The sequence below is a fragment of the Coffea arabica genome, chromosome 2e, assembly GCF_036785885.1.
Source record: "Coffea arabica cultivar ET-39 chromosome 2e, Coffea Arabica ET-39 HiFi, whole genome shotgun sequence".
NCBI lineage: Eukaryota > Viridiplantae > Streptophyta > Magnoliopsida > Gentianales > Rubiaceae > Coffea > Coffea arabica.
The window spans coordinates 2740280-2752405 of NC_092313.1; the positions used below are offsets into that span (position 1 = coordinate 2740280).

The following is a 12126-nucleotide window of genomic DNA, read 5'->3' on the forward strand; positions in this document are numbered from 1 at the left end:
TTTGGACTGAATTTGCAAAGGATTAGTAACCTCAGGGGAGGTCAGTGTAATTTTTCAAACCACAGGGGAGGTCAATTCAAATGTCAAAAACCTCAGGGGAGGTTTCTGCAATTATCCCTATTATTAGTTATTACATTAATTTGATTTGTAATTGGATGGGACAGGCTCCATCCGCAGTTGTACAACAACTTATAAGATCACCATAAATTTGATTGTAAGATTTAATTAATTCGATCAACCTTCCCTCGCTTAAATTTAAGATTTTTCTCTCTAGTGTTCGCAACTTAAAACAAACATGGCCTTTATTAGCCCCGGCGTCAGTGCTGACAGCTGAGCGGTGGAGGCTGATGGAGTGGATGGTGGGGGGCTGATTACTTCGTCCCCTGTTTATACCATATCCAACACACAACTTTTTTCTTTTTTCTTTTTTCTTTTTCCTAAGCAGTCGGTGTTATCGTGGGCGCGGTCTATTCTCAAGTCTAACGAAACAAATTTTTTACGATAAAAATGTGGGGAGATCTGGTTTTATATCATGTGGTACAAATTTTACAATATCTTCAATTGTCTTGGATTGATGAGATAGTGCGACAAAATTTGGATTACATAATTTACATATATCGGATCTGTTGAAATGTTTGCTAATTTTTATTATTAGTCATATTCAATCAAATATCATCTAATTTTATTTTTTTATTTTTATTCATATGACTTTCTTGACAGGAAAATACTTGGGTAGATCCTATGATCCAAATTTTACCACACTATCTTACCAATTTCATGTAGTATAAATTTTATTACACTATCTCACTAATTTAAGAATGGAAGGTGTGACAAAATTCGGTCACAAATTCTACCCAAAACTTTGCCTTCTCGGTACACACTATTAGAGGGCATTGGTGTTTCACCACCTCCATTCTTCCCCACCTCTCGCTCCGTTGCCATCTCAAAACCAATCATTAAACCTATTATTCTTAGTTTCCCGTCTGATACGATTCCAAGATTTAATATGTGGTGCTGATCCAATCCCCTTTCCGTACCTTAAGTAATAACTACTGCTGTAATAATCCACCATTTCCCTAATATAGTTTGTGACGCACGGCTGGCTGGCTTTCTTTACTACTTTTGTGATTACATTAGATATCCTGGTACTGAATATGGGGGCTGGTTTTTCTCGCCAGTACTCCAGTAAAGTCGACAAAATCGGCCCCGCAGCATCAAAACCTCCGCCTGGTCTTGCAGACTTGCCAGAAAGTTGTGTGGCCTTGATTCTTTCATTTCTTGACCCTTGTGATGTTTGTGGATTGGCGGTTTTGAGTCAAAGATTTCGTCAAGCTTCTTTGGCTGATACAGTTTGGGAATCCAAGCTGCCTCCAAATTACAAGATTCTTGTGAAGAAGCTCTTTGCTGCTGATGATCAACATCAAACTTCAGGTGATCAGAGTACTGAGACATCTAACTTCACCAAGAAGGAGATATATGCCAGGTTGTGTCTGGCTCATCGCTTTGCTGGTGACACCATGGTAGGCTTCCCACCTTCTCCTCTTCAGTTTCCATGAGCACAGACGTCTGCCGGAGTGCTACCAACTAGGAAACCGGCGCCATGCATTTATCCATCTAGTACTAATTATATAACAGAATGAATAGAGTTATGAACAGTAGAATGGGCTGGCTATGCTGTTCATCCTTGGGCAGCTCAATGTTTGATCAAATACTGGAATCTTTCACACCCGAACTGAAGATTTCTCAATAACTGCTAGTAATCAATGTGTTTTTTGTTTTTCTCTTTATGCTTCTTGTTCTAGTAGCATTTATTTGCTCCAGTGCACTATTTCCTGTTTTTCTTGGCTTGGTGGCGTTTGACCGACGGATTTGAATTTGCTTGACAATATACGTGCTTGATTTTTGGCCGCAGGAAGTTTGGATGAAAAAGAATGGCGGCGGAATTTGCGTTGCAATTTCTTGGAAGGGGTTGAAAATAACAGGTATCAGTGATCGCAGATACTGGAATTATATCTCAACCGACGAATCCAGGTGACTAGTCAGTGCATAGTTAATTTGCCCAGCCCAGTATTTTTCCTCTTCCTGAAAACTGCTCAGATTTTTTAGCACTGCCCAAAAAGAAACAGATACGAAGAAAAAGCGATCAAGAGCTGGTTCTTAGATTAAGTTGCTGGATGAATTGGTCCCGTGTGGATTAATGATCATTTACGTTTTCCTAAATAACTCACCAGGTGCTCGAGGGCTTCCTCTCCTAGTCTTGTCTTCTGTTCAACTACTACTTTTTTTCCCCTTGCAAAATTTTCTGGACACTTTCAAAACAGAAATTCGCCTAGAAGTCAGCATGGGATGAACGCAGGGGATGGCTGGTTGGGGACCTTTTCCAATAAAAAAGCTGTCCCCGCTTTCAGATTATCCAACTGCTTTCCGTACGTGATGACTTTTCTGTATATGCCTTAGTCCTCCATCCTTTAATCGATTCCATCCACAACAGTTTCTATAATGTACATGTAGCCGTCAAGTAGGCCACGTTCTAAGTAGCAATTCAGTACTCTCAAATCGGGAGGGGGGAGAATGAAACAATAATAAAAAAAATGATGGACATGCCTAATGAGGTAGTGACATATAAGTGTGTAGCTTTCTTTGGAAGCTAGGAGTAGCATTTTCACCCAATAAATATCCATAATGAGGAAACGTCGAAAAAAAAAATCATCTTTCTTGTGACTTGCAAGAAACAACGAAAGACAGATTGGAGTTAATTGCCTTGTCCAAACTTACGCTTCGGATGCATAATTTTAATTTGTGTTGGGAGGCACAGGAAGCATATTTGGTGCACTTACAGCGTTCCCGACGTTGATTCGAGCTGTTGATATTTGTTGGTAGATTTTATTGTTTATTTAGACTACATCGATGATCATCAACTTGCAATTAGACTCAAATTTTATTCTTCCTTAATTTCTTCACTTGTTTTTCTTGTATTTTACGATCATTTAATGGCATCTTCAACATTATGCCCATGCAAACTCTTAATTCCAAAAGTTAATTGGAATTTTTTTTTTTTTAACGATTGTCTCTAGAGCACTTTAAGTTTGTAATTGTGTTATAATTGCGCGTATAAGATAAAAATATATTTATATATATCAAGACTTTGTTCCTTAACAATTGAAACAAAAAATTTGCTTGCTAGAAGAATCAAATATCAAGTGAAGGCTTCCCACTTGGGGGCCGGCTAACTACTCTTACGTACAGTTATGCAATCTGGCAATCTGCATTAAGCATTTGCTCGTTGTTATATTGATTTGTTTGGCGAACAGATTCAAGACGGTTGCATATCTGCAACAGATATGGTGGGTAGAAGTGGAAGGGAAGTTAGAGTTGGAGTTTCCAGCAGGAACTTACGGCCTATTCTTCAGGATGCAGCTGGGAAGAACCTCAAAGAGACTAGGCAGGCGAGCGTGTAATCTTGATGGAGTTCATGGATGGAATGTAAAGCCTGTCCGGTTCCAATTATCAACCTCAAACGGCCAGCAAGCAACAGCACATCACTATCTGAAAGAACCAGCTGCCCCTGGGGAATGGACACACTATCATGTGGGAGATTTTGTCGTTGACCACACTGACGCCTGCACTCCAACGAAGTTAAACTTCTCCATGACTCAGATTGATTGCACACATACTAAAGGCGGTCTTTGCTTGGATTCTGTGTTCGTATATCCCAGAAAGCTTGGAGAAAGGATTTGAAGCGTCAAGCTCAGAACTAATCATATTAACCCGGAAATAAGAGATTTGTAATATACGAGGATAGGAACTGACCATCTTTGTGCATGATCGATCTTTTCTTTTCTTCCCTGGTTGACCACTGCAGGTTTTTCGAAAGCAAGCAAAGTTTGCATTTGGTGGTATTTACAGTAATATGAATGCGGGGCGGACCGTGATTAATGCAAGCAAGCAAGCGAAGTTTGCTTCTGGAGAAAGACGCATTCTGGACGAAACAAGCTTCCACAAGCTAGGAGTATTTCACGTTTGTAGTTTGTACAGCACAAGGCTACAAGTTAAGCGAAATTCTCAAGTGCACAAGGTTTTTATTGTTTTTTTTTTTCTTCTTTTGGCGCATATACGTCGAATACCAACATCACTCGCATGAGATACTAAAAAGAAAAACATAAAGATGGTACGGTACTACTCTATCAAACTCTAGCCTAATAATAAGTATTCCTTCCGTTTCACTTTCATAGTTTTAATTTTTTATCACACAATTTAAGAAGTTTTGCTAGAAGAGTAAATAGAACTTACTGTTTTTTCATAAAATATCATTATGTTAATATTAGAAAGAAGCATGACTAATCATTATATCTTTATATTAATTATAATAATAATATTAATGAAAAGTTTCACATTTTTAAATTAAAGTAATTATTGAATAAAGTAGATTATGCTTACTGATTAAAGATATTAAAAATTTACCATTCTGTTGGTCACCAAGACATTTTTAAGTCTCGGTGAAGGTGAGAAGTCAAAGATTCAATTCTTGTTTTCCACCCATCACCGTCTGTGGTTTCGTCCTCCCCTTCTCTTAAATTAAATTAGAATAATTTTATATAAACCGTTATCAATGCTAACAAAAAAAAATAAAAAATGGGACGAGGGGAGTAGCAGCAGTAGTTAGTACTGCTATATAGTGGTAGTATTTGTTCTGCAACGTCATGATCCAGCTTAGCGTAAGGCAGCGCTGCAAAAGAGTGGCCAATGGCTCCTCACAGCAGCTACATCGATATTCTCTGAGTCACGCGTGTTAGCGGAATTTACTGCACAAGCGTTCAGTTTGGGGACGCTTTAAAGCTTTTACGATGAGTACGATGAAGATGACGGAATTGCAGTAAATTTCTCCTACTCTGTCTTTTACATCAGAGTTCTGACACACACTACGAGCAGCTTTTCCCCCCTTCCATTTTATGTTTTTCTTTCTCGTCTCTCTTTGGCTCTTTGGATTGGCTATTTTTTCAAAAATAAATTTTTTAAATATAATATTACAGTAATACACAATAACTCAAAAAACATCTCATCCGTATAATATATCAAATATTTAAACAATTTTTATAGTAAAATTTTTTTTATATACACTGCTATAGTAAAACTTTTAAAAACACTCTCAAAAGACAGTTAATCTAATCGGAGTTTTTGTCTTTCATTTTACTACCCCCTAGTAGCAAAATGTGTTGCTTAAATATAGGGGATAATTTCAGAAGCCCCCTGAAGTTTTTAATAATTTCACTTAACTCCTCTAAGGTTTTAAAAGTATAGTTATCTCTCTCATTCATTTAAAATGAAACCCTCTTGTTTTTTATGCTTATATAAAGGATGGGTTTTTTTTAATTTTTTTTCTTTTTCCATTCTTATTCATTTCGCTTATATTTGGTCATAAAAATCGAAAAACTTTCAATGTTGTCTCTAACCTCTATTTTTATCAAACGTCAAACCAGTAACTTTTTTTTGTATAACTTTTAATACCATCAAACTTCTTTTGTAACTCCTTTTTTAAAAATAAATGGGTCAAAATCACTACTAAAAAAATGGTAGTTCCACTACTTAACTAGTCCACATACTTTAAAAAGAGTAAATTGTGCGAAATATCACTAAACTATTACAATGTGCCACTTTTGGTTACTAAATTTTTTTATTAGCCAAAAATGTCACTGAACTAGTAAATTTGCACCGCGTTGCTCCATGTATTTTTGCCATCATAAGAGATGAAAAGTAACTTTTTCATGAGCAATTTCGTCTGCACAACGGTTTTTTTTTTAAGCTCTTCGACATAAATTACCTTTAAATGTGCCAGACAACTCCCAAGTTCAAGAAACTATTCTAATTAATCGTTCAAATTCTAGGTAAAGCCAAATAATCATAAGAAAAAATTAAAAGAGCAAAAGAGGATACCTCAAGAATTTAATAATATAGCAAATCATTTTTTTTAATAGTTGTCCTTTAGAAAATCATTATAGCTAATGTCATTGCCCAAGACTATGGACACTGACAAGCAAAAAGACAAATGAATTTTGAAGCCATGCATGAAATGATAGAAATAGTGAGACAAAATTGTAAATGAACTAATTGTGCCTAGCAAAGATTGAAAATTTCTAAGAAGTGAAAGGAAAAGATATGTGATTCCACAAAAAAAAAAAAAAAAGGGTTTCCATTTGCATAAATTTGATAAAAATATGCATGTGTAGGAGAAAACATCAACGTCAAAGTTCACAAATGTCAAAAAGAGTAAAAAAAAATAAAATTATGAAGTAGTGCATGGGAAATGATGATCATTAGTCATAATTCTTCACTTGGAACGTATGTTAGACTTCACCTAGCACACCCCAGCAACAAAAAAACTACTAACAAAGGCAATAATCTCAAAAGTTTAATACTTTCAAAAGTTCAAAAGAAAAAAAAATGTCCATTCATTGTCTAGTGACTTTCCCTCTGACTGTTTTTTTCCCCCACCAATTCATCTAAGACAAACACAAGAAAGACAAAAAATACCAAAAAAAAAACAGTCAAAAATAAAAAAACAAATCCCATTTCATCATCCAAAATAAAAGTAAGCATTTCTTTTTCTTTTTTTTTAAATGTAGAAATTTCTAGTACTCACTTATTGAAAACAACAGTGAGTCTTAAAATTCATAGGTTTCTCCACGAAAAACTTCAACTCTGCAGCCTTTTTGGTGGTGGCGAACCTCACCACAGGAGCTCTGGTTATCCGATCTCTCAACAACATGCTAGTTGCGCCACCAGAGGCCATAATAGTTTTGCAACCCCTGTTGGTGCTAGCCATCAAATATCCATTAGTCGTTGCCATTGGCATCATATACTCTTTACTGTCAAGCAGCAGAGGCCTAGCAATCCCTACCGGCAATTGTACGTATTCCATCGGCATCTCGTCGCACTATCCCAAAATTGACTCATAATCAAAATGCTCCAATGGCAATCCTTCCAATGACTTGTCAGCAATTCTCTGTAGCGATTATCTTCTAATAGTAGCTGCCCTCTTACAATCGCCGAGATTCATCCTTTTGCCTTTTCACCCATCTTGCTGCCATCAATCATCTGTTCTCTAATGTTAATCTTCGTTTTCGGTCGGTGCTTTGATTCTCCTAACTGATTACTTTGATTTTGTTGGATTAATGCGGCAACTTTTCTCATCGATTGTTTGTTTTTCGAAAATTTTGCCAAAATTTTAAATCATACTCACCTCACTCTTGTCCCTTCATTGCCTCAGAAAGTTGTGCAGATGAAATTGCCCATAAAAAGTTACTTTCCGTCTCTCATAAGTCATAAAATAGATGGAATTATCTAAATAGTACAAATTTATGAGTTCGATGACATTTTTGACTAATAAAAAAGTTTAGTAACCAAAAGGAGCACATTAGTTTAGTGACATTTCGTGCAATTTGCTCTTAAAAAATCAAGATAACATTTTGTTCTTCATTTTAAGAAAAATCTATATCTCCAATTAAACACTATGGAAAGTAGACTGTTATAGTGATAGATTTATTGTTATAATTGATTATCAAACTACAAAAATATTGGCATGAAAAATTTGATACTCATTCCTTTATAACTAACTGCTCCAAATTACTTTACAATTATTATTTAGAGGAATAAATTAAACTTTATAAGATAAGAGCATTTTAGATTATTCATTAATTCTTTGCCCTACATTTATTGTTTGGTTACTAAAAGTGTTAAATTAGGGGAAGTAAGTATAATTTTAAAACCTTTGATGGAGCTAAGTGAAATAGTTAAAAATCTCAGGGAGATTTCTGAAATTATCCCTATATATAATTGCTGGGCCTCACGTCCTCTTTCTGCTTCTTCTTGGGTTTCCACCAACCAGTCCATGAACCACTCTCGCTGCCGATACAGATTTTGTTTTGATGATCCCTTTGGTAGGTTCTGTATTTCTGTATTTCTTTTACTTGCTCTTAAAAATAATTTCCAACGTCTTTCTGTTGGCTAAAAGTGTTCATCTTACTCGGCGACAGCTGGGGCTGATGGTTTGAAGAAGTACTGAACTTTTAACTTTTGCATCGCAAGTCTGCTTAGTCAGTAGGAAAAGATGGGTTTTGTACCCAAAAAGAGAGGAAAATGGAAAGAAAGAAGCTTTTTTCTACTTGCTTTTATTGGATTGTTGTTGTATCGTATCATTTGATATCTAGTATGTTCTGCTTTCTTCTGTCTTGATTCTTGCATTGTTTTTTATGATTAATATTTTTTTAAAGGGATAGGAGGCTGTAATTGTTGCTAACTGTAAAATCTGGAAACTGGGTTTTAGTTGTAGCAGCCAAGGAAGATGGAAGTAAGTAATGACTTTATAGAGTGGCTTGGTGCTGATTTGTCCGTAAAAATCCTCATGTTTTTGGAGGACCCTTCTGATCTTGTTCGTGTTAGTGCTGTCTCCAGTTCTTGGCGCCAATTCAGTGAGCTTTCCCACTCAGCTTAGGCATTGCTTCTGTGTCCATGTTTTATCAATCTACTGGTTTTAATTCCTCGTTTCTTTCATTCTGTTTCTCTGTGATTTGGGTTGTTCTCGGGGTGGTTATTTGTCATCTGCTTAATTGTGGAAGAACTAATTGATGGTTGCTATGTTATTTTATTGACTGCGCATATCCCAGTTTGGGCTCTGCTGGATTATGCACGAATGAAACAGAACAGCACTCTTAATTGAAGTTTTCTAGACGAGGAGTCCTTATAATATACGTTTAAGCTACTGTTCGTCATTGTATTTCCAGTCAGTGGTGCCTTCTTTACAAGTGTCTCTCGGAATATTGGTACTGAATGTCTAGTCAATGCGGTACTTGCTGAAATGCTAGTTATAGGATTTTAACTAGACGTTGACATTGCTTATTTTCTGAATATTGCTGAAGGTAAACACTAGTTTACATCTATCATTGTCTTTGAGAAGCAGCAGACAATGATAACCATGTATGTAAATGGTGAGAAACAAAGAACTGTGCCAAAAAGATAATTGGATATTAGCATTTTGCAAGTACAATTAAATATGGTTCCCGTGTTGCTCAATACTTTTGATATGCTTCACTTTTGTACAAGTTACTGAGTAATGTGTGCCTTAATCAGGGAAAAGAAAGAGTTTGAGCACTTGTCTGTTAACTCTTCTCTCTGTGTGATCAAAGTAAAGAAGTTTATGTGCAGGGCGGCAATCTGTGCCTTATGGTGGGGGAAAAAATAAAAGAATTTGAGGACTTGTCTGTCAACCTTTTCTGTTTTCGATCAAACTAAAGAAATTGAGGTGCTTCACAGCTGTCCGTACTTTTATTTCTGTTTCTTTTAAGGGCTTTTAACCTTATGCAGTGATTGTGAATGGAATATGCAAGAAACTCTGTTTAAAGATGTTCCCTGAGATGTCCACTCTTAGTCGTGCTATTGAAATTAGCAACATGATCGAACCTGTGGAATCCAGGACCAATGAGCCTATTGAATGGGCATGTCTGAAACGGGACCATAAAGTATATGCATTTTTGGCTCAAGGTCTTGCCTCCTTCCCAAGAAAAGATTGCTTGTCTGAGGCACTTGGTGCTTCAAGCACTGATAATTACGCAGATGAAAGCATTCAGAATACCCTGGAACCAAGTGACAGGATTGGTCAGAGAGCTTCTTACTGGTCGAGCAAGGGTGAAATTGATTCTGCAATCGCTGAAACATTAACGTATAAATTGAGGGCCAAACTCTGTGTGATTACTGAAATCCATATTCAACCATTTCAAGGTTATTTTAGAAGACATTTCATTTTTGTTTGGGGGGGAGGGGGGTGATGGTGACTTCTTGTTTAAAACCTGTCTCTTTACCGGTAGAAAAACTTGATTTGCATTATCAGCGTACTTTCAGTTTGGTTCCCCCATATATTCAGCGAAGGCTGTAAGATTTTTGATGGGGCATTCTATTGCTGGTATGGAAGCACAAAAGGAGGGAGACGTGTCTTCAGCTGCTCAAGAATCTTCTCATGAAAAATTTGTGTGGACGTACGTTTCACCAGAATTTCCGATGGCTCATGTGAGTTTTACGTGCTTCTTTTCATTCTTTCGTACTGCTCAAGGAACAACTTTTGTTATCCTTTTGTCCAAAAGGGGCTGTACAAGGGAATGAGATATCATATCACCTAACCAATTTGGGTTGTCTGCCAAAGGCTTGTTCAACTATAAGCTGCAATCATTAATTAGAATTTCAATCTTTTATCATGGTCCAGATTCAGTATTACTAATTAACTGCGTTATAGGAGAATTGTTTGCAAAAGTTCATGCTGCCAGAACCTGTTCTCTGCATCGGAGGGATTCTGCAAGTCCAGCTATTGGGTAGGGTGAAGAAACAAGAAATAGATAGTTTGTATTACATATGGTGAGTCCTACTTTATTATGATTTTTCTCGCTGGTGTTTTGTTTTACGTACCTACTTCAAACATTGGCATGAAGTACTTGATGTTGCATGTTATGAAAATTGTTATGTTGTTGCTAGCATTCATCTCATTACTCGTTTGCCTGCACGAAGTAATGAAAACATGTTTTGTGAAAGGCAAATGATGTTAGCACTCCAAAAAATACCCTAGGCGCTCCATCCTTGCTGATTGTTGCTGAAAGTGACATAAACACCTATAATCTAGATTCTCTAGCAATCTAAATGCCAAAATTAGCCACAAGGCATAGTAAGTCAGCTATACTTTTGACTACATAGTCTTCATGCTTATTTTTAAAGAAAAAAAAAACTATAACATTAGTTAAACTTGTAAAGCTCACCTAAAGAATGATGAACAAATCCAAAAGCAATAGACCACAATGGCTAATACTTTACTCAAGAACTAGTAAATAATTCATACTTACACAGTATTTATAGAATCATCAGTATTAAGAATTTCCTCCATTATTAATAGTACAACAATTTAGGGCTAATGTAAGAATTGAGAAAATTTAACAAATTGAAGAGAGAAAATAGAAAGAATAATTCGTACATCCATAGAGCGCCAATTTTGTCTCAAAGAATATTTAAATTTTTTTCATCATTTCATTAACCAAAAAGGAAGGATGGAGTGCCTTGAGCTTTTTTTGGAGTGTCAATATCATTGGCCTTTGTGAGTAAGGTAATCATATAATAAAAAGTAAATTTTATTATTTTAATAATTAATTTAGATGCAATCCAGTTTTCCTTTTGTAATAGCAGTAGTGCCTCAGTTGTAATTTCTGCGTGGTTTTCATTTATTTTCTGGATGAAAGAATGAGGGGGCAAATCCTTAAAAGTAGGAGGATAACATAGAAAATGAAAAGGCAAAATTTGGTCTCCCTACCCCTGCAAAGCAGGATGGTGGCTTTCCTTTTAATATAGTATCTCATTTGTTTGGTCGTGTCAGTGTTTCTCATGTTGAAGTTGTTGGGCGACCAGCCACACCGGCATTTGATGTTGAGATATTGGATCAATCTGGAAAATGCATGTTGAGGCACAATCCTGAACAGCATCTTTGTTCAAACAACAGATCTCCTCAGAGTGAGTCGAGCTGTCCTCCTCGCATTCACAGGTTTAGTGCAAGTATAAGAGGTTGGGAGCACATGATCCTCAACACATTACTTGGTGCTAGAGGGATTATGGTAAATGACTACGACTACGACGGCGAGGACGACGATTCAGATGACCAGTATAACTAAGTGCTTCTGCTTCTTGCTACGCTTTCTGGTTTTCTTTTGCTCTGTTCCTGCTGCCCTTCTGTAAGCTCTGAAGCACAAGATAGAATGTGTAACAGTCCTCTCCCGTAAGCTCCGAGGCACAAGGGAGAGTCCAGAGACAATTTACTTTGAAGATTTGAGCTTCATTCTGCCATGAAGAAGACGAGAAGCTTGTTATCGGATCCACATTATGAACTATCCATCTGGTTAAAAACAAATAAGAAAGCTGCAAAATTTGCCTCCTCTTTTGTCTTTTTTTCACTTGATTTTTGCCTTTCCTAGTTCTTTGGGAGGTTGCAAAAAGGCCAACTAGAATGTCGACTGTCGAAACGAGTTAACAACAGAAACCAGAACCTTAGAGACAGTATCAACCAATAAATAGCTCATGTCAGCACATTAGATATAGACCGAGCCA

The 12126-nt window shown here is 36.6% G+C and overlaps 2 protein-coding genes across 5 annotated transcripts; both read left to right on the forward strand.

Annotated features, from left to right (window-relative positions):
• The first annotated feature begins 1018 nt into the window (after positions 1-1018).
• On the forward strand, positions 1019-4066 carry LOC113730104 (F-box protein PP2-A13). The gene is made up of 3 exons (XM_027254579.2): positions 1019-1520; positions 1913-2031; positions 3312-4066. The coding sequence occupies exons 1-3, from the start codon at positions 1155-1157 to the stop codon at positions 3736-3738; spliced, it is 912 nt and encodes a 303-aa protein (XP_027110380.1). The 5' UTR covers positions 1019-1154; the 3' UTR covers positions 3739-4066.
• Positions 4067-7809: 3743 nt separating this feature from the next.
• LOC113730105 (F-box protein At4g00755) lies at positions 7810-11954 on the forward strand. 4 transcript variants are annotated; one of them, XM_027254580.2, is made up of 6 exons: positions 7810-7934; positions 8321-8465; positions 9358-9771; positions 9881-10056; positions 10280-10398; positions 11402-11954. In XM_027254580.2, the coding sequence occupies exons 2-6, from the start codon at positions 8339-8341 to the stop codon at positions 11691-11693; spliced, it is 1128 nt and encodes a 375-aa protein (XP_027110381.1). In that variant the 5' UTR covers positions 7810-7934; positions 8321-8338; the 3' UTR covers positions 11694-11954. The 4 variants fall into 4 exon arrangements, with proteins under 4 accessions (XP_027110381.1, XP_027110382.1, XP_027110384.1 ...); XM_027254581.2 differs by having other exon boundaries at positions 7887-7934; positions 8268-8465; XM_027254583.2 differs by lacking the exon at positions 7810-7934 and adding an exon at positions 7981-8203.
• Positions 11955-12126: the final 172 nt, after the last annotated feature.

Excerpts from the sequence above, each read along its gene's own strand:
- LOC113730104 (XM_027254579.2), top strand. The coding sequence starts at position 1,155 with ATGGGGGCTGGTTTTTCTCGCCAGTACTCCAGTAAAGTCGACAAAATC. Across the intron at positions 1,521-1,912 it reads GCTTTGCTGGTGACACCATG|GAAGTTTGGATGAAAAAGAA; the intron begins GTAGGCTTCCCA and ends TTTTGGCCGCAG. Across the intron at positions 2,032-3,311 it reads ATCTCAACCGACGAATCCAG|ATTCAAGACGGTTGCATATC; the intron begins GTGACTAGTCAG and ends TTTGGCGAACAG.
- LOC113730105 (XM_027254580.2), top strand. The coding sequence starts at position 8,339 with ATGGAAGTAAGTAATGACTTTATAGAGTGGCTTGGTGCTGATTTGTCC. Across the intron at positions 8,466-9,357 it reads CAGTTCTTGGCGCCAATTCA|TGATTGTGAATGGAATATGC; the intron begins GTGAGCTTTCCC and ends AACCTTATGCAG. Across the intron at positions 10,399-11,401 it reads GATAGTTTGTATTACATATG|TGTTTCTCATGTTGAAGTTG; the intron begins GTGAGTCCTACT and ends TGGTCGTGTCAG.